Raw genomic sequence first — 24,520 nt, 5'->3', positions numbered from 1 at the left:
GGAAGCTCACAACACAGGGTTAAAGTCACTCGTCTGGAAAGCTTGGCGCCTGGGAAGATCAGGATCTTTGCCTGGCTGTTATACAAGGACAGGCTGTGGTGCAACAATCGGTTTCAAAGAGGGTGGCCAAATGGTTATTTCTGTCCTCTCTGCTACAAAAACCTGAAAATCCGCATGCTCCTCATCTGGTACTGTTCTTTCTAGCAACGCATCTAGCAAGAAGCTGCCGCCAGGGGAGGCTGCTCCACGTTGCTGCGATCGAGCGAGCGAGCCGCGCATCAGCTCCATCAAGGTGGCACCGAACATTGTCAGCTCGACGGATGCATTACAGGAGAGGAATCAAGACCATGATTCTGTTGATTGCATGGCATATCTGGAAGGCTAGAATCGACAGTGACTTTGGGAGACAGGCTCCGAGCTTCTCAAACACAATCAGGGAGATCATCAGCAATATGGAACAATGGAGGCTTGCGGGTGCCAGGGCAATAGAGACACCTTTCGGGGATAGTAGCAAGATAGCCGACCCTTGATCAGGGCATTTTCTTTCAATTTTTTCTTCACTTTCTCCTTGGCCTATTGGCCTTTTGGCCTTTTGTTCCATGGGTCCCTGGGTCCCTCGCTGTTTTCCCGCTGCTTTCTGCTAAATCAATGAAACCAGAGCAATCCAGACACTTCAAAAAAAATCTTGCAAAAGCAGAGAACATAAGCACACAAAAACGGACGCATAACTTCGAATGGATGCTGTAGTCTTGTGCCGTTTCTACATTAACTACATTCCACTAATCATATACACAAGTTGAAATACAGGATCAGTTGATGACAGTTGTTACTATAGATTATAACACGTAGGAAGACTCCAACCAGAGTGGATTTCATGCTTCTTTATACTTGGTAAGGTCGAAGGTGAGGGTTCTGGAGCAGCTGCATGTCAGGTTTTGAGTTGAGGGGTCAGCGTACGTCAAATATGAAATAAGGTAACAAAAGTGCATTCTTTACCTTCTTTCTGAATCCCGATAAACACCAACCAGTGCTTCAGCTTTGTCGTAGAAGCTATCCTTCAGCGATATGACAATACTCTGAAACCCACAACCTCTGTCGTCATCTTGCTCTTCGCCAGCACGTTCGCATGACTTTGATCGAATAAACCCAGCAACCTTGGCAACATTTAAATTATCTAGAGCTGCATCGACTTCATCCAGTATGAAGAATGGTGATGGCCTGAAACTGCATAATTGCCACACATGTTTACGTTTTGGACAAAAGGCAAAGTAATAAATGTCCAGGTAATGGTCTGCATGCGGCTCACACGCATCACAACAAATGGGAGTATTCAAAGAGAGAAATTTACCCTACCAAGCTGTAGTTACATAGGCCAAGAAAATAGATTATGTATACTATCCTACATTGAAAATGGTAACTAGAGGTTGCAGAAGAAACACCAAGATACATAGAGGCAGAATTGGGGCCTGAAGAGAACATGCGACCACTTAAGCACAATATGTAATTTCTGTAAATAACTAATCCATTCACTGCAAACAATGTTACAACTAACTGATGGACAAAACTTTTTTCTTAATCAATTACGGGGAACATGATAAAGGAAATATATTGCCATGTTTACCAGAAATATTTTACCTGTGAATGGCAAAAAGCAATGCCAGTGCAGCAACTGTCTTCTCCCCACCGGATAACTGTTCCATATCCCTAAAGCGCTTCGTAGGTGGCATAGCTGTGTACTTGATTCCATGAAGAAATGGCTCATCCTCATTTTCTAGATTTAAATATGCTGTTCCTCCAAGTGGATGTGTGTGACTTTTTGTTAACTGCTTATAGATTTTGTCTATGCCTTTAGATATATGATCAAAGGCTTCCATGAACAGCTCGTACCTAAGCAAAACAATAGTCAAACCCAAAAATATATCCTGAGCAGGCTACATGTTAACTTGAAATCAAAAAGATACATGAAATCCGGCAATTCTTGATTAAGAATAATCTGAGATGCTTGATTTCAACAATGCTTGATTTCTTCCAAAAGAATGCAGCATATTATCATATTTTCAACAAGCCTTTCAGACCCAAACAAGTTAAGGTAGGCTAGAGTTGAAACCCATAAGATAACAAAAACCTAGTCATGGTTCTGGCACATGGATAGCTAACTTCCACGCACCCCTGTTCATGGCTAGAAGTTCGGTCTACCCGACCTCTCGATATTATCAGCACGTTTTAATCATCCACTATGTACTGGCGCTTCTGGAGGCGTGTGGTGTATATGCCCAAACCATCGCAGATGATGTTGGACAAGCTTCTCTTCAATTCATGCTACCACAACTCTATCACACATATCATCATTAGACGTGATAGAGTTGGGGTAGCACCAACTTGATGGTCATGTTTTATCATCTTTTCAACAGTGAATATATCGGTAAGATCTTGTGTAAATATATTAGAGCTCTGACATATATTGAGCACTTAGATGAGTGGTTTCCAAAATAGAACACTTCCTGAACATGCAAATACTAACATAAGTGATAGATAAGTTTAAGCTGTGGTTTCCAGTCAGATATTGCAGGCTCGTAAATAGAACGCTTTTTCTGACAAACCGTTGTCATGTAATTCAATAACATACAACTTGGGTGTATTTGGAGATTATACTGTGAGTTCAATTCCACGCGTGTATAATTATGTAGTAAACTAACAAAAAATTAAGCATTTGCACAGTGTATCGCATTAACATTGCAAGCATAATGTGGAGACAAAGCACCAACCAAACTACATAAATATAGAGCATCCATCTAACATCCCAACATAATTACATCAACAAATCCATAGATTATAAATTATGCAGCAGTAGTAGACTACCAGAGACCACAGGTGCTAGAAAGTGAAATTCCATAAAATTTTGTTAGTCATATATGCCAATCATCCAAGCGGAACTCCACAGTTCGATCAGCATACATTTTTATTGAAAATAAAGAAACGAGAAAATAGTACCATAACTAGAGACAAAAATAACTGGGCAATACCTTCTTTGCTTGACAGAGTTATACTTTTCAGCTACATCTCGCTCTTCTTTCCTAGCTGCTTCAAACTTCTCGCTCACCTCTTTTTCCTTCATCTGAAGTGCTTCATATTGGTCCAGTGCTTTTAAGTTTGGAGCGGTGCGTTCAATCTCAGCCATTAGTGTACCTATTTTTTGTTTGAACTCTGCCTCAAGTTTGTCACGGTCAGACAGACACTTCTCTTGCAGGTAGATTGCACTAAGCTGGTTGTAATCAAAGACAAGTTCTTGTGAGGATGATCTAGTGTCCATTGCATCATTAACTGTAGGAAGCTTTATCTGCTCCAGTTCGCACTTCTCATGAATCTCCCGTTGGCGTGATCTAAGTTGAACTATTTGTCCCTCCTAAAAGAACAACGGTGGTTTCATTACTGTATCGGCCATAAGATTGTCTATAGAAATTGTCTAAACACAAACCGAAACAAAAACACGAAGAAATCAATCATTTAACAGGCTTAAGCCACAACCGTATAAAATTGTCTAAATGAATATTCGATGAAAACAATTGTACTGTTAGAGAAACCTACCTTTAACTTCACTTGACGATCTAGCTTTGCCAATGCAGCAGCAACACTATCATTCTGTTTCTTTAGTTCCTCAATTGCTGTCTCACATTCATCTGACTTCAACTTCCAGTCTGTGTTAGTGAAGAGTTCCATGAATCAGTACAAAGGTGATGGGAAAGGAACAAGGTGTACTAAAATTTTGGACAAGCTGATATTCGTTATGAAGAGCTCGGTTGACACTCATAAGACACTTTGTATGGCATGCTCCGTTTAAAATTCACAGCAAGAACTAATAAATTCATAAGGCTGCTACGTCCATAAGAACGCTCAATGTTCAAAAAAACGGAAAGCGAACGGAAAGCGTAAGCAGAGCGGAAGGCCACACAGCTTAGAGCAATGAGTAATGCGCTTAAGCGTTTTTTTTTAAAAAATTGGCCTGAATTTGGCTGTTTTTTGAATACATACAAAAATATTGAGCATGGCACATAGGTAACTGAAATAGCATATAAAATGCAGTTCCCCTTTAGTGCCACTGCTCTCTCTTGCTGATGCAGCAGCTGCAGCAGCATCACTAGTAGTAGCATAATCTCCTGCCTCCATACTTATACAATTCCTCTGAGATCCTCTTCAGTGCCAGTGCTCTCTCTTGTGCTGATTCAGTATCACTAGCAGTAGCATCATATCCTGCCTCCATACTTATGCAATTCCTAGACAAATTTGGCAATGATTAAATGGGATGAGTACAAGAGAGAGCAGAGCTGCAGAGAAGGGAGGGAAGCACATCATCTCCGGTCTTCGACGACAACAACGGCGCGAACAACTATATCAACAAAAGTCACCTCTCCCGACTACAACGAGCGAGGCAAGCTCAATTGTGTGACCAAGTCGAGCGACTCGCCACCGACATGACACTCCGAAGCCTGGAAAAGAGACTACATCGACAACAAGTTGGACGCTCACATGGATCATGTTCGACACATGGTGGCCAACTACAAGTCTTCTTCCCCTTCGTCATCTTCAAGGCGGAGACGCTCAAGTCGCACATCTTCGAAGAGCCTATCCCATGCAAGCACAAGTCGGCCACGTCCTCATCTTCGAGACGACCGCGACGACAACCATCACCTTCGTGATCTACATCATCACGAAGGGCAAGCCACCTCCAAGAAACAAGTGCGCGAAAACGAAGAATGCCATCGACTACAAGCTCTACTACATCACACTACGTCCAATCTTCATGAGCTCAAGAGAAGACCGCGCGATGAACGCCACCAAGGACAAGCTTCGACGCCAACATCAAGGCGACCACCTACACGCATGGATGACCCTTCCATCTTCGGAAGCATCCCAAGGAAGATGGCCGAGCATGGAAATCTCCCTTCTGTCATAGAGGCACGCGATGAGGTGCCCCATCACATGGCCCTCATACAAGGCGACGGCGACAAGACGGTCGAGCATGGAATTTTCCCTTCAACCAAGGCGGCGAGCACAACCCTCTTTGACAACATGAAGACGGCGCCCACATGGGACTCATACTTGGAGTCAAGCACCGAGGCCAAGCTTGGGACGTTTCCTTCGGTCTTGTAGGATTGATGATTTGCCACATCCTACGGCATTCATCTTCAGAGGTCTTATGGATGAGGAGGTTGAACATGGGACTATCCCTTCAACCAAGGCGGCGAAAGGAGTTGAGCATGGAGGCGTTTGCACCTACATCTCGACGACGCCCACATATGATGAGATGCCCCTATTTCCATGTGAGGAGAGCCACTACCACGTGAGTGAGATAAGTGACTCCACCATATGTGACATTGAGTGTATTTCCTATGAGAGGATGAGTGTGACCACCACTAGCCCCACACAAGAAAACATGCCATACATCCTATGTGAGGTTGAGAGCCATCACCACCCTTTGAGTGACTCAACCAACCATATGAGTGAGAGCAACCTAGAGGGAGTGAGTGAGCCACAACACTTAGTGAGTGAGGTAGTTGAGAGGGCACGCGAGGCCACTATGATTTCTAACAACTTAACCTCTACTCCTATTGTGTCTTGTTTTGTGCAAGGTCTCATACGCGAAGATGCGCCTACCCTCAACGAGTCCATCCCTCCAATGGGAATGACGATGGCCATGGTGGACGATGATGCACCACCCACATGGTTCCATCGTGATGTTGACCACGAGTTGGTATTTCCCACCTCATCTACATCACATGAGCGGAGCTCTAAAGGTAACATAGGTGAAGGTTCTTCGCTTGTCCCACTAGTGGACTATCTTGACATTGATTGCTTGCATGATGTTGATCACCTTATGGATACTTCACATGCTATGTCATGCTATGTCTTCTTCATGCTTAGATGTGCCACCTATTTATGATGAATATGATGATGAGCATGTCGAATTACTTAATTGTGATGCTATTCTCCATAGGACATGATGTGAAAATTCTTTTGGTCACATCATGTTTGATAATCCCCTAAACTTGTCATTTCCTATGAGTTTGACCATCCGAGGCCGTGGCCTTGACTTCGGTCACAAGAGACGACTTGAATGCGGCTATGGCCAACCTCAGGACATCCTTGACGAACAAAGTCAACACCATGCTTAAAGAGTTAATTGAGGGGATTAAAAGTTCTTCCGAACCGGCATTGGTGGTTAAACCCGCCAACACGGATTCGGAGGCCAATTCCTCCAAGGAAGCGGCCAAAGGTATGCAACCTTCTTCCCCTCTCGACAATAATGGGACTGGAACTTATGCCTCAGTTCCACCTCCTGTCTATGGAGGACCGGTTCCTACACCGCGTATCAATCCTGTTGGTCCTCCTCCTAAGCTTGTTAATGGTGATTTTGCTAACTGGGTGTTTTCCGTTAAGTCTCATTTGAATCACAGCTCAACAAACTTATAGAGAATCATTGAGCAAGGCTACTATCCGCATGACCCAAGCAACCTCACTCCAAGAGAAGAAGCGGACAATCAATATAATCACTTCGCATTATTCATTCTCCAGTTAGCAGTGCCTCCTGAAGATCTTCTTCACTTGCGCCCCTTCACTCAAGCTAAGGACTGTTGGGAGCACATTATAGTGATGTACAAGGGAAGCTCAAGCATTCAACGGTCCAACTATGAAGTGGTTCTTGATGAGGCCGATGAGTTTGTGATGAAGAAAGATGAGGACCCTCGAGATCTCTATCGAAGGGTGACTGCTATTGTTGTTGCGCTCAAGGATCATGGAAGCAAGGATGTGGATGACACATGGATCAAGCGCAAGTTTCTCAAGGCCATCATGACATCCAACAAAACGGCCAGATTTCCACTCCTTGTCCTCCAGTGAGGTGTTGGATGAATTCATTGTTATGTCTATCATGAACAAGACCGCTGATAATGCTCTTGCTCGCGTTCGGTCAAAGACAGCTTCACCCAACCTTGCCTTAAAAGCCAAGGCTGCTTCTGAAGAAGAAGAACAGGAGGAGGAAGAGAAAGGCTGCCCTGAAAACACTAAGTATGCTTATCACGAGCACATGGCTCTTGCATCAAGGCAATTCTGGGGCAACAAGAGAAACTCAAGGCCCAATTTCTCCAAGAATAACTCAAGTGGGTTCAAGACCAAGCAGCGTGTGAGGACATGCTATAATTGCGGCAATGTGAGTCACTTCGTGACAGAGTGTCCCTATGAGAAGAGGGAAGACAACGGAGGCAAGCTCATTCGCAAAGACAAAGTCAAGTCTTTCCCAAATAAGAACAACTTTGTCAAGAAACCCCATCCAAAGGGTATGGTAGCACTTGAAGAGTACCCCTCCGATGATGATGATATGGTGCCAACGGCTACTGTAGCCATTGCCACCCCCCCCCCCCTCTCCCAAGGTGTCTCTCTTCGGCGCCCCCAACGATAACCACATCGCCAAGTGCCTTATGACCAAAGGTATCAATCTGGTAACACCCAGCATTAAGACCACCATCACTACTGCTCCTTCATTGTTAAACTGTGTTGATGATAGTGATGTTGTGGAACTTAATGAGCATGATTTTGACAAATTTCTATGTAAAATCAAAGGAGAATCCAAGAAGCACTTTGTTACTCTTTTGGAACAACTGGGTGAGGCTAATGACCTCATCGAGTCTCACGAGGAGACTATCTCCGAGATGCAAGGTCATAGTCGTGACTATGCCGATGAGATTGCTGAATTATCTATTGCTCTAGAAAAAGAGCGCAGTCTTTGTTTGGCTCTTGAGGAGTCACACAACGATGATTGTGCTAAATTACAAAAGGAGCTAGATCACGCTATTGTCCTTACACGTGTGCTTAAATCTGAAAAGGCTGCACTTGGGGTTGGCCATGACAGACTCAAGGAGGAGTTTGATACACTTGACAAGGCTTAGAAGGTCTTGAAAGGAGCTCATTTTTTCCTGAAAAAGTCTCATGATCAACTCCAAGCAAAGCTTATCAAGGAGATCTATACCTGTCCTCCTTTTGTTATAATTGATAATGCTTTTGCAACTAACCCTTGTTGTGAGCATGTACATCTTGTGGAGGAAAATGCTAAGTTGAAAAGATCAACTTGGGAAGGGCCTTGTGTCATGCATCCAAGGCGAGAAGAACCTAAACGACCTTTTGAGTAATCAAAAGGGAGTTGTAGAAAAGGAGGGACTTGGACTTACATCCAAGTCGAAAAGGAAAAGGAAAAGGAAGAACAGGAATAAGCGATCTCCTACCCTCATGGACATCTTTGTCAAAGAGGGCGAAGGGACTCAGAAGGAGAACAGGAACAAGGTGGAGGATGGTAGTGTCAAGAAGGGCAAAACCATTCCTATCAACACAACCGGCAAATTTAATCCATCTTATGTTTTATGTCGTGCTGGTGATGGGCATGTTTATGCCAAATTTGTTGGTGCTTACTATGAGTCCATTGAATGGGCTATTTGGGTTCCTAAGACCCTTGTTTCTAACATCAAAGGACCCATTCAAAAATGGGTACCTAAAACCAAGCCTTGATCTATTGCAGGAGTTTGCTTTCGGTGGGGTGTCATGGTTGCTCGATAGTGGAGCAACAAATCATATGACCGAAAGCAAGGACTTAGTGGTGGACATGCATCCTTCCCCATCTATGCCCACCCATGTCCAATTTGTTGATGCTTCAACGTCCAAGGTATTGGGATTTGGTAAGGTGGTCATATCTCAAGAGTTATCTATTGAGAAGGTCGTGCTTGTTGAGTCTGTTGCTTACAATTTACTTTATGTTCGTCAACTTGCAATTATGGGCTTTGCCACATTCTTTAATCTTGACACCGTGGTCCTTTTGTGGAGCAAGACTCTTAAAGTAGGCTATGTTGGATATGTCGAAAATGGTCTATATGTGGTGAACTTTTCACAGCGACCCACTAAGACTGCGACTTGTCTAATGGCTAAAATTGATGTGGGCTGGCTTTGGCATCGCCGACTAGCTCATGTCAATATGAGATCTTTGCAAAGTCTCCTCAAAGGGGACCATGTTCGTGGACTAACGAATGTGAGTTTTGCCAGAGATCGTACTTTCAGTGCATGTATTGAAGGGAAGATTCACGAAACTGCTCATCGTCCAACGACTCTCATTTACACTAAGAGGCCTTTCGAGCTCCTTCATATGGATCTCTTTGGCCCTCCATCTTTTAATAGTCTTGGGGGCAGAAAGTACTGCTTGGTGATTGTTGATGATTACTCAAGATACACTTGGATATATTTCTTCAAGAGGAAGAGTGAGACTCAACAAACCGTCATCAACTTTGCTAATGAAGCTCAACGTCAACATGAAGCAAAGATTTTGATGATTATAAGTGATAACGGCACCGAGTTCAAGAACTACACCTTGGATGGATTTCTTAGTGATGAGGGAATCAAGCATCAATATTCGGCACCATACACCCCTCAACAAAATGGTGTGGCGGAGAGGAATAACCGGACGTTGATGGACGCGGCAAGAACAATGATGACGGAATTCAAATCTCTGTTTAACTTTTGGGCCGAAGCCATCAACACAGCATGTCATGCATCCAATCGGCTCTATATCCGCAAAGGCTTGAACAAGACCCCATATGAGATCCTCATCGGAAACAAACCCAACCTCAAGTACTTCAGGGTATTCGGGTGTAAGTGTTTCATTCTCAAGAAAGGTGCTCGTTTAGCTAAATTTGATTCTAAAGCTCTAGAGGGCATTTTTGTTGGTTAGGCCACAAACTCTCATGCTTACCGTGTCCTCAACAAGTCCACCGGGCTCATTGAGGAAACGTGTAACGTGGAGTTTGATGAAAATAATGGCTCCCAAATGGAGCAAAGTGGTCTTTGTGATGTAGATGATGAAATTCCTCCCCAAGCCATAAGAAGAATGGGGATTGGTCAAATACTCCCCATTGAGGAACCCCTTGTGGCTGAAGGAGAAGGACAATGCTCTACTCAAGTGGAGCCATCACCCTCACAAGCCCCACACACTTCCGATGAACAAACAGAAAACCCTCAACCAGCTGAACAGGATCAAGGGCAAGATCAACCACTCGAAGATGGTGATGCACCACATGATGTCCAAGTGCTTACACAAGGTTCCGAATCTGCTCAAGATCAAGATCAAGTGCTGCCACAAGATCAAGAGCAGCCACAAGATCAAGAACAAACAAGTGAGCCTGCTCAAGACGAAAATCAAGTGGATCAGGATGTTGTTTCTCAATTTCCTTTTGCAGCACCTAAGAAAGGTCGCGGTGCCAAGGAAGGATCAAAAATCAACGCCAAGCAACATGATCAAGTTGATGCTCCCCAATTATCAAGCGCAGAACTCTTGGAGCGTCGCGCAGCCAAGATTGCATCCAAGCTGAGAGTCAAATCACATCTTATGAAGAACGTGCTTGGAAGTTTAAAAAGGGGAGTATCCACTCGTCAACAAATTTTAAATTATTGTGAGCATCACACGTTTGTTTCGTATTGTGAACCTCAACAGGTACAGGAAGCGCTCGATGATGAGGATTGGCTTATGGCCATGCATGAAGAACTCAACAACTTCGAGCGTAATCAAGTCTGGAAATTAGTGCCAAGACCGAAGGAGGAACATAATGTCATCGGGACCAAATGGATCTTCAAAAACAAGCAAGATGCCAATGGGATTGTGGTCCGAAACAAGGCAAGATTGGTGGCTCAAGGCTACTCCCAAGTCGAGGGTATCAACTACGGTGAAACATTTGCCCCTATTGCTCGTCTAGAATCTATTCGCATGCTGCTTGCATTTGCATCTCATCATGATTTCAAATTACAACAAATGAATGTGAAAAGTGCTTTTCTTAATGGTCCTTTAAATGAGTTGATTATGTCAAACAACCCCCGAGATTCGAACATCCCAAGCTCCCCAATCATGTATATAAACTTAATAAGGCACTCTATGGCCTTAAACAAGCCCCACGTGCGTGGTATGAGTACCTTACCGAGTTATTACAAGATCGTTGGTTTGAAATTGCGAAGATTGATCCCACTCTTTTTACCAAGAAGGTCAAAGGGGATTTGTTCGTATACCAACTATATGTTGATATTATTTTTGGTCCCCTAACGAATCTTTCAATGAAGAATTTGCTGCACTAATGACCGAGAAATTTGAGATGTCAATGATGGGTGAGTTGAAGTTCTTTCTCGGGTTCGAGATTAAATAAGGTTTAGAAGGAACCTTCATCAAACAAGCTAAGTGCACCCAAGACATGCTCAAGAGGTTCGAACTAGAGGATGTCAAGCCGGTCAAGTTTCCCATGCCAACCAGATGCAAGCTTGATAGTGATCCCAATGGTAAAGCAGTGGCTCAAAAGGTATATCGCTCCATGATTGGATCCCTTCTTTACCTTTGTGCATCTAGACCGGATATCATGTTGAGTGTAGGGATTTGTGCATGGTTTCAATCTACACCAAAGGAAAACCATTTTATGGCTGTCAAACGAATCTTTCGATACTTGGCTCATACCCCAAACTTTGGCCCATGGTATCCCAAAGGAGCAAGCTTCAACCTAGTGGGCTATTCTAACTCGGATTGGACGGGAGACTGTGTGGAGAGGAAGTCAACTTCTGGAGGATGTCAATTTCTTGGTCGTTCACTGGTAAGTTGGTCTTCAAAGAAGCAGAACTGTGTCTCATTGTCCTCCACCGAAGCTGAGTATGTTGCAGCTGCGAGTTGTTGTGCACAGTTGCTATGAATGAGGCAAACTTTAAAGGATTACGGTGTCACTTGTGACAAAGTGCCTCTTCTATGTGATAATCAAAGTGCTATCAAAATTTCCCTCAATCCGGTGCAACATAGCAAGACCAAGCACATTGATATTCGCCATCACTTCATTCGTGAGCATATCAAGCGTGGTGATATTGAGGTTCACTTCATCAACACTGAAGAGCAACTTGCAGATATTTTCACTAAGCCCCTAGATGAAGCAAGGTTCCGGAAGTTAAGGCTTGAGCTAAATATCATTGATTCAAGTAATGTGCATTAAGCACTCTACACCTCATTCTGCATTATATCTCATTTTAAGGTGTAGACATGAACATAGGGAGAGTGTTTTTCTCTCATTGAACTTTCCCTCCCCCCATTATGCATAAAGCGATCAAGTCTTTCACATTGGCCATTATTGATGACACTTGTGCTTCAAAGATGAGCGTTGGTCATGAACCCAAGGATAATTCTTCGCGGTGTCATACCTTTTGTCTCAAACATAGGTGGCTCCGGCCACCGCCCCTCTTCCTCCTGGTAAAGGAGGGTTATAATGTTGCCAGTCAGTATAATGTGCCTCTGTTTTATCTCCGGTACTGACTGGTATGTGTCCATGGTGTTTTCTCGTTGTTCTGGCAAATTCTGGAATTTTTTTGTATGATCTGGAGCGGTACTACCGCTAGGGGGAAGCGCTACTACCGCCAGGGGGAGCGGTACTACCGCGATGAAACGAGCGGTACTACCGCTGCCTAGGGCTGGCGTCTGAAAATCCTCAGGAGAAGTAGTACTACTGCCTCATGCGGTACTACCGCTATGATCCCAGCGGTACTACCGCCAAGTCTCAAGCAGTACTACCGCTAGGGCACGAGCGGTACTACCGCCCTACCCGTGCCCTGGGGTATCTAAAGAGTGGGGGGCAGTTTTTTCCCCATTTGCTTCTTCTTCGTGGAACTCGCCCTCCCTACCCCGAGTTTCCTCAGATTCGATCTTCCTCCGCGGCCTTCTCTTCCCGTTCCGGTTGGAGGGATTGCTCCTCCTCCTCCTTCCTCCCCCGTGTGACATGGACTCCGGTACTAACCCTATCCCCCTTGTTTTGGGTTGATGTTCTTGGTTCTAGGGTTAGGGATAGATGTATTGGCTCCATTGTTGGGGCATGATTTTGTTTCCCACATGGATTGGAGGAGAGATGTTAGGAAGTGCCTCTATTTGCGTTGTTGCTTATAGTTTTGGGCTTAGATCCATAGTTTTGGTCTCTTATGGTTTCAAATATGCAGCTTTGTGGTTAGATTCGTTCTTGCTCCTCCAGATCTGGAACCACGCGGTACTACCGCCCTAGCCCGAGCGGTATTACCGCCAGCTCACGGTACTACCGCCCTAACCGAGCAATACTACCGCTAGCTCGTGGAGCGGTACTACCGCCCTGGCCGAGCGGTACTACGCTCGTTGAGTGGTACTACCGCCCTGGTCGAGCGGTACTACCGCTAGCACTCGAGTTGTTGCATATGCTCACTTCTACTTGGATTCTTTTGTGTTTTCTCCTTGTTCTGGATATTGCCATGACTTCTCTCGTCGTTTTCACGTGTTTGTGTTGCGTGTCTCAGGTGATAGCTCTCGTCGTTCCAACCCGGTTCGCAAACACCGAGTCCAACAGGTACCGCAACCCTGAAGAATCGGAAAGTTCCCGTCCTTCCAAGCGCCCCGTCAAGAATATTGTCTCCAAGGACAAGGGATCCACCATTGACTTTGACACTATGCCTCCCAAGGAGTTTTCAAGGCGCCGAAAGCAAAACCCTTATGTCAATGAGAGGGAGGTGTTCAGGGGCGGAGAAATGTACTGGACCAAGCAGCAACTCATGATTTATCAAGATATCGTCCTGACTAAGAAGAAGAAGTTTGTTCCCATGCAATGGATTGATCTCAATCATCTCCGGAAGGACCCTGAATATTTTGGCGAGGCCCTGCGTATGATTGAGGAGCTAGGTATTGAGGATATCACCACCTTTCAATATGACTTCGATGCAGAGGTAGTGGCTCGATTCTATACCTCTGTCTTCTTCAACAATGATGAGAATCTCTCTTTGACTTGGATGACACATGGCGAGATGTTGACTGGCTCTTGGGCTGAGTTCATGAAGCTTTTGAGGATCAATTTCACTGGGATGCATAATTCTCTTGGCCTGCACCCTCATCACAACCCTGACAACGCCCCCAAGGACAAGTTGATGCCCTTATATGTCAGGAAGGGTGTGCTTATTCCCTTCTTGGATATCATGCATCGGGTCTTCCGCAACACCTTGTTCCCTCGGATTGGTAACAAAGACGAAGTTCACTCCTATCTAGTGGACATACTCCTGATGTGTCAGGAAGGACGAAGAAGCCGAATGGGCCACTCGATGTGGCAAATGTGATGTTCTGCGAGCTTCAGATGGTCATATACAACCGAAGGGTCCCCATCTATGGGCCTTACTTGTACTACTATATCAAGACTAAATGGGCTCAGACATTCCCTGACAGGGCCATCCTTCACCCACAGAGCTCGTCAGCCATGATCCCATCAAGTTGCGCCAGAAAGAGAAGTGGGCCAACACCTCCACTTCACGCTCTTTTGCTCACATGGAAGCTGAGGAGGAGGCTAAGGGCGGCCCTGCTTCACAGACCCGTTCTTCTGCTGAGCCATCTTGGGCCAAGAAGCTGAAGGCACAGATGGGGTCCCTGCAGGACCAGATGAAGACCTTGTTCTGCATGCAGGCAAAAGGACAGTATCAAACACATGTGGCTCAGAAGGAGAACCGTCAACAGAATAAGCGCCTGCTGAGGACGCTTGATGTGCACGTCTCTAGTGGTTCTGAGGATGTCATCACTCCAGAGGCTGCCTGGATGCAGGCTAGAGACTACAAGTGGGATGGGACTGATCAGGAGGTGTTTGACGAAAAATATGCAGCAGGGTCTGATCACGAGGAGCAGCAGGAGGATGATGAGGACGATGAGGACGCTACGGATGTGTCTGCTAAGCATGAGGATGAATGAGTTGTTCACGTTCTCTCTGCCTTTTTGGTGTCCTGATGCCAAAGGGATAGAGAGTGTTAGAGATTTGCCTTTGGTTTTTCGTTCGTGTTTGAGTATTTCTCTTCTGAACTTGGTTGGTTTAAGTCTGTTGGATATCTTATTATGTGTGTGAAGACTCTTTGTCATATGGTGTGAGACATATGCTATCTTTATATTATCTCTAAAGTCTCTCTCTATATTTAGCATGTGAGATCGTTTATTTTGTGCCTTTATCTTTATGCTCACATGTCTATGTTTTCATTATTATGTGTTTGTGCAAATCCGGTGTTGTCATCAATCCATCAAAAAGGGGGAGATTGTTAGGGCATATTTTGTTCTAAGTAGTTTTGCTGATTGATGACAGCACCTCTGCGGACTAATCGTGTGCATTGAGCATTTCAAATAATACATCATAAGGCACAAGATGATTCGTCGCCCCTCGGTGTTGTTGGAGCACGGTGTTTCCTACGGCTCTCTTTGGTAGTGTTGAGTAATAAGAAAGCCGTACTATTAAGAGAGGGTCCGCGTTGGAAAGGTTTGGGTGGAATCAACTCTCTCACACACACATTTTCTTTCCACCACTTCATCTTTGCGGCAATGGAGCACCCGCTAGGTCTATCGGAGCTTTTGCAAAGAGTCCAGCGGTAGTACCGCTCCAGATGAGCGGTAGTACCGCTAAGGGACGGTAGTACGTACCTCTCGTCAGACTTTTTGCGAAGACTTTTTCAACGATGGTAGGCTCGGTAGTAGTTCTTCTACTACCGTGGCTTTGTGTCAGCCTAGCGGTAGTACCGCTCAGTCCTGGCGGTAGTACCGCTTGCTCCTGGCGGTAGTACCGCCAGGGACAGCGGTAGTACCGCTGCTCCCAAGCGATAGTACCGTCAGGGGCGTGCTGACACTGAGGGTAACGGTTGGACTTGTTCCCCCACTATATAAAGGGTTCACCTACCTCACAAACCCTACCTTTGACCCTCCAAGACTCCATTGTTGCTCCCTAAGCTCATATGTGCCCGATCTCTCTCCCTAGCCAATCAAACTTGTTGATTTCCTAGGGATTGGTTGAGAAGGCCAAGATCTACACTTCCACCAAGAGAAATTTGATTCCCCCCACTAATCCCTTGCGGATCTTGTTACTCTTGGGTGTTTGAGCATCCTAGACGGTTGAGGTCACCCCGGAGCCACATTCCATTGTGGTGAAGCTCCATGGTCTTGTTGGGAGCCTCCAAGCTTTGTGTGGAGATAGCCCCAACCTTGTTTGTAAAGTTTCGGTCGCCGCCTTCAAGGGCACCTATAGTGGAATCACGGCACCTTGCATTGTGTGAGGGCGTGAGGAGAATACGGTGGCCCTAATGGCTTATTGGGGAGCATTGTGCCTCCACACCGCTCCAACGGAGAGGTACTTCCTGTCAAAGGGAAGGAACTTCGGTAACACATCCTCGTCTTCATCGGTTCCACTTGTGGTTATCTCTTATCTTTACATTGTGTATGTTATTGTTGTAGAGTATTTCTTACTTGCTTTAGCGGTTATAGTTGGCAGCATCATATAGGTTGCTCTCCTAGCTATTATTTTAGAGAATCTTTTTGTTGCTAACCCTAACTTGTTAAGAAAAGCTAAAAATTGGTAGTTGCCTATTCACCCCCCCCCCCTCTAGTCAACCATATCGATCCTTTCACTGTTGACCCCCGTCCGACTATCATCGATTAGCACCACATCGTCCGCAAAGAGCATACACCATGGGATATCTCCTTGTATATCCCTTGTGACGTCATCCATCACCAAGGCAAAAAGATAAGGGCTCAAAGCTGACCCCTGATGAAGTCCTATCTTAATCGGGAAGTCATCAGTATCGCCATCACTTGTTCGAACACTTGACACAACATTATCGTACATGTCCTTGATGAGGGTAATGTACTTTGTTGGGACTTTATGTTTCTCCAAGGCCCACCACATAACATTCCACGGTATCTTATCATAGGCCTTCTCCAAGTCAATAAACACCATATGCAGGTCCTTCTTTTGCTCCCTATATCTCTCCATAAGTTGTCGTACCAGGAAAATGGCTTCCATGGTCGACCTCCCAAGCATGAAACCAAACTGATTTTTGGTCACGCTTGTCATTCTTCTCAAGTGGTGCTCAATGACTCTCTCACATAGCTTCATTCTATGGCTCATCAGTTTAATTCCATGGTAATTAGTACAACTCTGAACATCCCCCTTGTTCTTGAAGATTGGTACTAATGTACTCCGTCTCCATTCTTCTGGCATCTTGTTTGCCCGAAAAATGAGGTTGAAAAGTTTGGTTAGCCATACTATCGTTGTGTCCCCGAGGCCTGTCCACACCTCAATGGGGATACAATCAGGGCCCATCTAGACGGTCAACACACAAGCGAAAATAGTGTACCACATGTGATCTAGTGATATTGTAAGCACTTCCAAATTGTGTTTTGTGAACTAACCCATACTATGTGTTTTCCATTGTTTTTAAGGTGTCCTTCCTTAGACGCTTAGGCGATAAGGCGCCCTGGCAGCGCCTTTCAAATATGCCCGCCTTAGGCGCTTAGGCGTCGCCTAAGTGCTAAGGCGGGTGGTGCTCGTCTTAGGTCGCCTTACCGCCTTATAAACAATGGTGTTTTCTATGTCTATATAGGTTTGGTGATTCTCATGGGCTTGCATCGAAAGAAATATTTCAAGTAGCCCATGTGAGGATGACATCAAGGGAAGATGATCATCAGGGTAGTTAAGGGCAAGTTCAAGATAGGTATCTCAAGGGACTACATGCTTGAAGCTTGCGGATGGATGATCAAGTGACGAACATATGAAGATGATCTACATGAAGAGGCTTCCCATAAGTTTATGAGGGATATATTCAAAAAACCTCACTAAACTTCGTAGAGACATTGATGAATAGACATATAGTTAAAGCTTGAAGGTCCATTGAAGTGTGATGGGTACATGCGAAGATGATATACAAGAGAATGCTTCACATATAGTTTATGGGGTAGCTATTTGTAGTCTTCACCAAGTGACCTTGATCAAGAACTTCATGTTACTCATCACACTCAACAATAGGAATGCGCCTTGATGATGTGCTCTGCTCGGCAGCCATTTTCTTACAACATCAAAGACAGATGGAACGAGTTGGAGATGATACAGGTTGGGGATGGAACGAGTTGGAGAAGATACAGGTGCTATAAGATTTGTGTTGCCATTGCCATCTTCTAGGCTGGGTCTAACTTGATGCAGAAAACGACCAGGCCTTTGAGGATATATTTTTTTCATATTTCTGATTGTTCTATTCTTCAGTTTCTAGTATTTGAAAATGCACAACTGAAACCATCAGGCGTTCGTTCGGACTAGAAACTGTGGCGTGTGCAGGCTGCCATATTAACCGGCAAAACTTGCGGACAGTGCGGGCTGCCGCATCAACCCAGCTCAACGCATCCCACCCCAATTGCATCCTTATCAAGGACTACAGAAAAACAGACAACATGCTTCGGAAGTGTACCTTCAGCCTCAGCTTTCAGCTCTTCCATCTGATTTGAAATATGTTCAGCGTCAGCCTTAGCATGAGTCTCTCTCTCCTGCAAGCCCTTCAGCTCCTTCTCTAGGGTCTCATGTGTATTGTTTAACTTCGCAATCGGAGCATGCATATCTCTCTTTTGTTCATATTCCAGCCTGCAGAACAAAATCATGCTCCGAACGCTATATGAGGTGCATGTATGCACGTGAAAGTAAATGTAGACCTAGCCAGTTGATTCACATGAAAACAATAAATGAAGGATTACTTACTGGTATTTCAGTTTTGATAATTGATTGCTCAGGCTTAGCTTCCTCTCCTGCAGTGCTTGAGCATCTTTCAGTTGCTTTTCTTCATATTCACGAATGTTCTTCACACCAACTGACGTGCTAAAATCCTTGTAAATCCTGTCTACTATCTCGTTTATTTTTTTCTCCCGCTTTCTTACTTCCCGTTCGTTTTTAGCAAGACGGCTTTCCAACTAAGAAAATTATATATTAGTGACTGGTGCACAAGTAACACTTGGAACCTGACTTAAACAACAGTTGAACACATTGATATATTACCTCCTCCTTTCCTGGCTCCAGATGATCAATTTCTTTCTCAATATTACGTTTCTCAGATGCCAATTTATGTAGCTTCTCCTTGAGATTATTCTGCACACAATAATTAGTATTAGAAACAGCCAGGAAATAGCAATGGTCTAGTTGAGTTTAAAGTATGGTCAAGGGTAGTAAAAACTATCCACCAAACCTGTTCAACATTCGAGTAATGTAATTTTTTCTCGAGTCCAGTTATTTTCTCAGATACAGCAAGCTCCTTTCTCTGTAACTCCCGTGGGGAACCAAGTTCGGACATTTCAGACTCTAGCTTACTTTTCTTCTTCTTCAAAGCTACATCACACATTGCATAAAGGGTAAGGCAAATTACAAGATATTGCACATATCTATTGGTAATAATCGGAAAAAAAAGGATACGTACATTCTATTCTGCTGTCGTCCCATTTATTTGATCTAGCTTCCATTCCACCGCTTACTCCACCAGTCATTGTGCCAGATTTAGTCAAAAGAATCCCATCAACAGTAACAACTAAATGCATACATGCGAGAGCAAAGTAAGCATAACTTTTTTTTAGAAAATATCATTTCAGAATATGAGCGCATGTACTTACCCTTGTACCTTTCACCACTCCAACTTAGAGTTTTAGCTTCATCAAGTTTGTCACACACAAGTGTATTCCCAACAGCATACAGAACTGCTTTCTCCAAAGCTCGATCAAATGTATAATGTTAAGACACAAATGACAAGCAAAACCAAACAATTTGGCACAAATGTTCGTTTTTCACATTTGACAATACAAATTCACTGAAATATAGCTCATCGATAACTGACACAAGAAGCAAAAGACTGCACCAAATAACTCTATCTAGCAAAACCACAAGTAAGCAAGTGTGCAAACAAAATTAAATAATAATACTAGTCTAAAAATAAGTGAAAGGGCCTTAGCAGTTTTCTGGTGGAAACAGCAATGAATTCTTTATAGAAAATGGATATCCACATGGGGGCGGTCAAGGGAGATAAATGTCAACAGCTCTTCTCACTCCATGGAGTGATGCATTACACATTTTTACAACAAGTATAAACTGCAAAAGCAATATTATTCAGTAAGGCAGATAAAATCATCTGGTAGATAAACATTTGATTTGATCACTCAACACTCGAAAGGATACAACAACAAAAAAAAGGAGCATGCAGCAAACATCACCAAGATGCAGAAAAAGAAGGATATTGTATCACATCAAAGATCAACTGTGCAGACCCTCCCAGGGTACGCAACCTCTCTGTTATTGGCTTCACACGGATCGATTGTAAGGGAATAAATGTCTGTGGAGGAAGACGTTGTTCCTTCAAATACTGCAGCACAGGAGACATAAAGTTACTGGCATTCGGGGAGATGATGCCAAAAGTAAAGGACAGAACATTCTATAACGTGAAAACACAAATGCAAAACGTGGTTGATGAACCGTTGCTATTTGGTTGATATTTTTTGTTTTGCCAAAAAAACGGCCGCAAAGTGTGGTTTGCCACATCTTTTTGGTGTACGAATTGTTTGCCACAACTGTGTCAAAATAGTGAGTGTAAGAGAAGTGGGCAAGGTAGCTAAGAAAGTGTTGTATTCCACAACAGTGGATATGGAACTACAGTAGCCTCATTTGGGTGAAGTTTGCCAAAGGCAGGTCTTGCAATAAGAGTATCATGTGCTTTCCTCCTTAGGGTGATATCCATCATGCTCCCACTCCTAGGGAAGTGGTGCAAATTGTCAGTTCAGATGGATGTTAGGTGCAGTTCAAACACCAACCGTCCGTCCATGTGCCCACCTTCACATCCATTTGAAAAGTTGAAATCCATCCGTGTTCTTTTAACGCTTCACATGTATAGGAAGATTTCACAAATACAGAGATTGGAACTAGATCTGTTTTTAGCAAACACACATCTCTTCCATAACCATGCAGGAATATATAAGTGGCGCACTGGTTGTAATACGTTTTGAAATAAACAAAATAAGTAATAGCATTCACTAACACGGACAGTATACTTTGTTTTCCGAATATATAACAAATGTAGGAAGACAAAACTAACTAAAAATCATGAAACAGCACCTTAATGCATTCCTTTCCTGTGCTTTCATCTTCCACCACAACTGCATCCATGAATTTTCCCATGGCAACGGTGACAGCAAGGTTGTATTTCTTTTGTGAAGGCCGACAAAGTTCAGTCATTCGACCATGGACTCCAGGGAATAGCCTCTTAAGACTCTTAACAGTTTCTGAAAATCGAGCATCCCGCTCACTTTCATGCTTCACAGCTTTGAGTTCACGTAACTGCGTATCTATCTCATCCACCTTCTGCTTCAACATCTGATACTTAGCTCTGCATAAAGTTTGAGAAATAATGTATTGGACATCAAAATTCAAAACTAACATTTATGGTAGAGCAGAAGTTAATACTCTGAGTGATTCGAACAAGCAACCCATCAAGATCAAAGGACTTTGGTATGAACTAACCCTGAAGATTGGCGTTCCTTTGCAATCTTATTATGATCCTCACGTAAGTTGGTAAGCTCGTCTTCATGCTTGGGGATTGAATGAAGAATCTTACTAAGCTTTGTCTGCAATTCACTCTCCTGTGATGATATCTCATCAACACGGCTACGCAGCTGCTGCATATTCTCCTCTAAATTCTTTTTGGCTTCAATATCAGCATTTAGCTCTTTGTCTAATACTTCCTTCTCGTCTCGCAGCTTTGCTGTCCTCATTCCTGCATCTTCCTTACTGTAACAGAAGTTAAGGTCCAGTGAAGCCTTCATAGGGATGCACTCACAAATATCAAAAGAATGCAAAAACATTAATCAAAAAGTTTAAATTTATCCATTTCGTCGCAGTTATTCATAACTACTAAAAAACTCAAAAGCTCACAGATTTTGCGAGTTAGTGAAGGTGATTGCAAAACTAAATCATACAGTATGGCCTCGTTGAGTCTAGTATCTACCTGCAGACTTGTCTTAAATAACACCCCCTCCCCCCTCTCCCCCCTCACAAATAGATGTTCTAGCATTCAAAGTTTGTTAGGAAATACATATCATTCTACGATTTTGAGACTCGCATCGCTCATTCAACTCCCAGGTATATTTTATGCCTAGAAACTAGAAAGATAAAGACGACACACAGTGGTGTTCCTCTCCTTAGATAGTACACATGAAGATACGACAGTCAAGACTCACATTCTATGATATTCCTGGACTTGGTCATCAGCTAATTGCAGTTTCACTCCTTTATCTTGGCCTTGCTCGTTCAAATCCTCAATAGCACTTGTGACATCAGCCAAAGCACTCTGCAGCCTTTTCATCTCTTCCAAATGTTTCTTGTTATCATCCTTCTTTTTGTCAATCTCTTTGTTGCAGCTTTTGATTTTGGATTTGAGCCGAGATATTTGCTCTTTCAATCTAAGAAGCTCGGGTTGCTGAGAAGAAACATATCAATTAGGATGTAATTAACATGCCCAATTCATAATTTCAATGACATTGGTACGCTCTAAATCTCTAGAAGGCAAGCCTTGTTTCACCTAATAATAAGAATTCTAATACAATTCCTAAATTGCAAGAAGCTAAAATTAAACATGTAATTAAGACCAAATACAATGATGAGCAACTAATAGATGAATGTGAGTCTTAAAAGCATACAAGACATTCATAAAAAAAAGAAATTATCAGCTAAAACCAGATACAGCTATCACTGTTAACTGTAAAAACGACAATTATAAACAAGAAAAGAACGGAAGAAAAGAATTTGATAAGCTCCTCATACAGCCACAAACAGATATGTCATGATGGAAGATTTGTGGGGTTTAGGAGTGAAAATAAGGCACCTACCTTCTTGTCCATATCAATCTTTTTCTTGGCCATACTCTTCTCACATAAAGTAATCTTCTTGAGAAATGCACTTTGCTCCTTCTTTTTTGCAGCAAGTCCATTGTCGGAGGATTGATTATCTTCCCGCGCTTGCTGAAGAGAATGTCTTTCATCCTCAAGTTCAGCTTCTATTTTTTCCATGTCTTTTTCAATGCTGTAGAGTTGCCACAGAAGATGTTCTGTTTTTAACAGTTTCTGAAAACAAGCAAAGACATAGGGCGCATAATGTGAATATTCCATAAAGTAACAACTTGAAATTTTTCAGAACAAAAGAAAATAGTGCGGGAGAAGTACCAGGTCCTGCTGTAAGCGCAGATGCTTCTCTGCCTCTTCCTTCTGCGCCTTCTTCTGCTTCCTCTCCATGACGATGGTCCTTTTTTCTTGATAGACAAGTGCAGATTTCTCTTCGGCACTGGTTTTCTGTTCCTCCAATCCGTCGTACTCCCTCCTGAGCTCGTCAGAGCCGGCAATCTGCTCCAGAAGTGCAGTGAGCTCCTTAGGATTCTTGGAGGCAATGGATTCCACGTCACCCTGCAGCGCAAATGCTCATGTCATGTCTCCGGAATTATTGCTAATCGAGGAGGAAGAATTAGTGAAGACCTGGAAAACGAGGAAGTTGCGGGCCTTGACGAGGATGCCGAGGGATCTAAGCTTGGCGTTGTAGTCGTCCCACGTGACCAGTCGGCCGTCGATACGGTACTCGCTGCCACCGGCGCCGGTAATGGTGCGGGTGAAGTGAAGCTCGCCGCCGGTGCTTGGGAGGTTGTAGACGAGGCGTACGGAGGCCCTGCGACCCTTGGCCTCTTTGTCGCGGTCGTCGAGGGCGTAGATGAGGTCCTTGAGCTGGGCACCACGGAGGTGTGCGGAGCGGACGCCGAGCACAAAACTGATGGCATCCATGAGATTGGACTTGCCGGCGCCATTGGGACCGATGATGGCCGTGAAGTCGAAGAAGGGGCCGATGGTCTGCGTTCCCTTGTACGACTTAAAATTCTCCACCTCCAACCGATGGATCCGCCCACCGCCGCCTCTGCTGTGTCCAACGGAGGCCGCCGCGGCCGCCATGTCTTCCCCACCTGCTAGTTCCCCTTGCCCTTCCTAACTGAACTAGGGTTTTCGTCGAAGGGAAATTCGTAGTGCACGGGGAAGGAGACTGATGCCTGTTGCAGCCATTCAGGGCCGTTTTCTGCTCCCATTCAGGCCCACCGGCTCAATGGGCTACACAATATTCGGCAGAAACATTCCCTTAAAAAAATGGGAAATACTTACCTTCAGCCGGCAGATTACACACGAGCGATCTGCCGCCTCTGTACCACGTGTGTACGCGTACTTTACACCTATCTTTCCGCAACATCACGTCTGCTACAAATTTACCCTTTGCAATAACACCTATGTTGCAAAAAAAGAAAACAAAGAAAAACTGCAAATATTTTTTTACAACCTTGTGTGTGTTTTTTCCGAAACAACGCCCATGTTGCAAAAAAAATCGCAACTCAGTCTTCGTTGCAAAAAAAAATCGCAACACAACCTTTGTTGCATAAAAATTATGTAACAAAACCTTTGTTACAAAAGTTTCTGCAACAAGGTATGTGCTGCAAAATAGAAAAATGTGCACCCTGTTGAATCCGACGGCTTGCAAGGCGGCGGATCTTTTAAAAAGATCCACCGACCGACGCGTAGCAGTCCCCTAAAAAAATGCTCCCATTTAGGCATGGGGAAAAAATTCTC

At 44.0% G+C, this 24,520-nt stretch overlaps 1 protein-coding gene across 1 annotated transcript; it reads right to left on the bottom strand.

Moving 5' to 3' along the window:
* Positions 1-703: 703 nt before the first annotated feature.
* LOC123408959 (structural maintenance of chromosomes protein 1) lies at positions 704-23,936 on the bottom strand. The gene is made up of 18 exons (XM_045101978.1): positions 23,393-23,936; positions 23,087-23,323; positions 22,754-22,987; positions 22,106-22,344; positions 21,390-21,656; positions 20,985-21,255; positions 20,114-20,238; positions 19,496-19,605; positions 19,306-19,413; positions 19,078-19,217; positions 18,891-18,980; positions 18,597-18,805; positions 18,313-18,482; positions 3,586-3,695; positions 3,024-3,403; positions 1,636-1,887; positions 997-1,224; positions 704-921 (listed from the first exon to the last, which is right to left on the bottom strand). The coding sequence occupies exons 1-18, from the start codon at positions 23,855-23,857 to the stop codon at positions 873-875; spliced, it is 3,684 nt and encodes a 1,227-aa protein (XP_044957913.1). The 5' UTR covers positions 23,858-23,936; the 3' UTR covers positions 704-872.
* Between the last annotated feature and the right edge of the window lie 584 nt (positions 23,937-24,520).

The sequence above is a fragment of the Hordeum vulgare genome, chromosome 7H, assembly GCF_904849725.1.
Source record: "Hordeum vulgare subsp. vulgare chromosome 7H, MorexV3_pseudomolecules_assembly, whole genome shotgun sequence".
Taxonomy (NCBI): Eukaryota; Viridiplantae; Streptophyta; class Magnoliopsida; order Poales; family Poaceae; genus Hordeum; species Hordeum vulgare.
This window is presented reverse-complemented; position numbering and strand designations above follow the sequence as displayed.

Excerpts from the sequence above, each read along its gene's own strand:
- LOC123408959 (XM_045101978.1), bottom strand. The coding sequence starts at position 23,857 with ATGGCGGCCGCGGCGGCCTCCGTTGGACACAGCAGAGGCGGCGGTGGG. Across the intron at positions 23,324-23,392 it reads GCAACTTCCTCGTTTTCCAG|GGTGACGTGGAATCCATTGC; the intron begins GTCTTCACTAAT and ends TTTGCGCTGCAG. Across the intron at positions 1,888-3,023 it reads AACTCTGTCAAGCAAAGAAG|GTACGAGCTGTTCATGGAAG; the intron begins GTATTGCCCAGT and ends TGTTTTGCTTAG.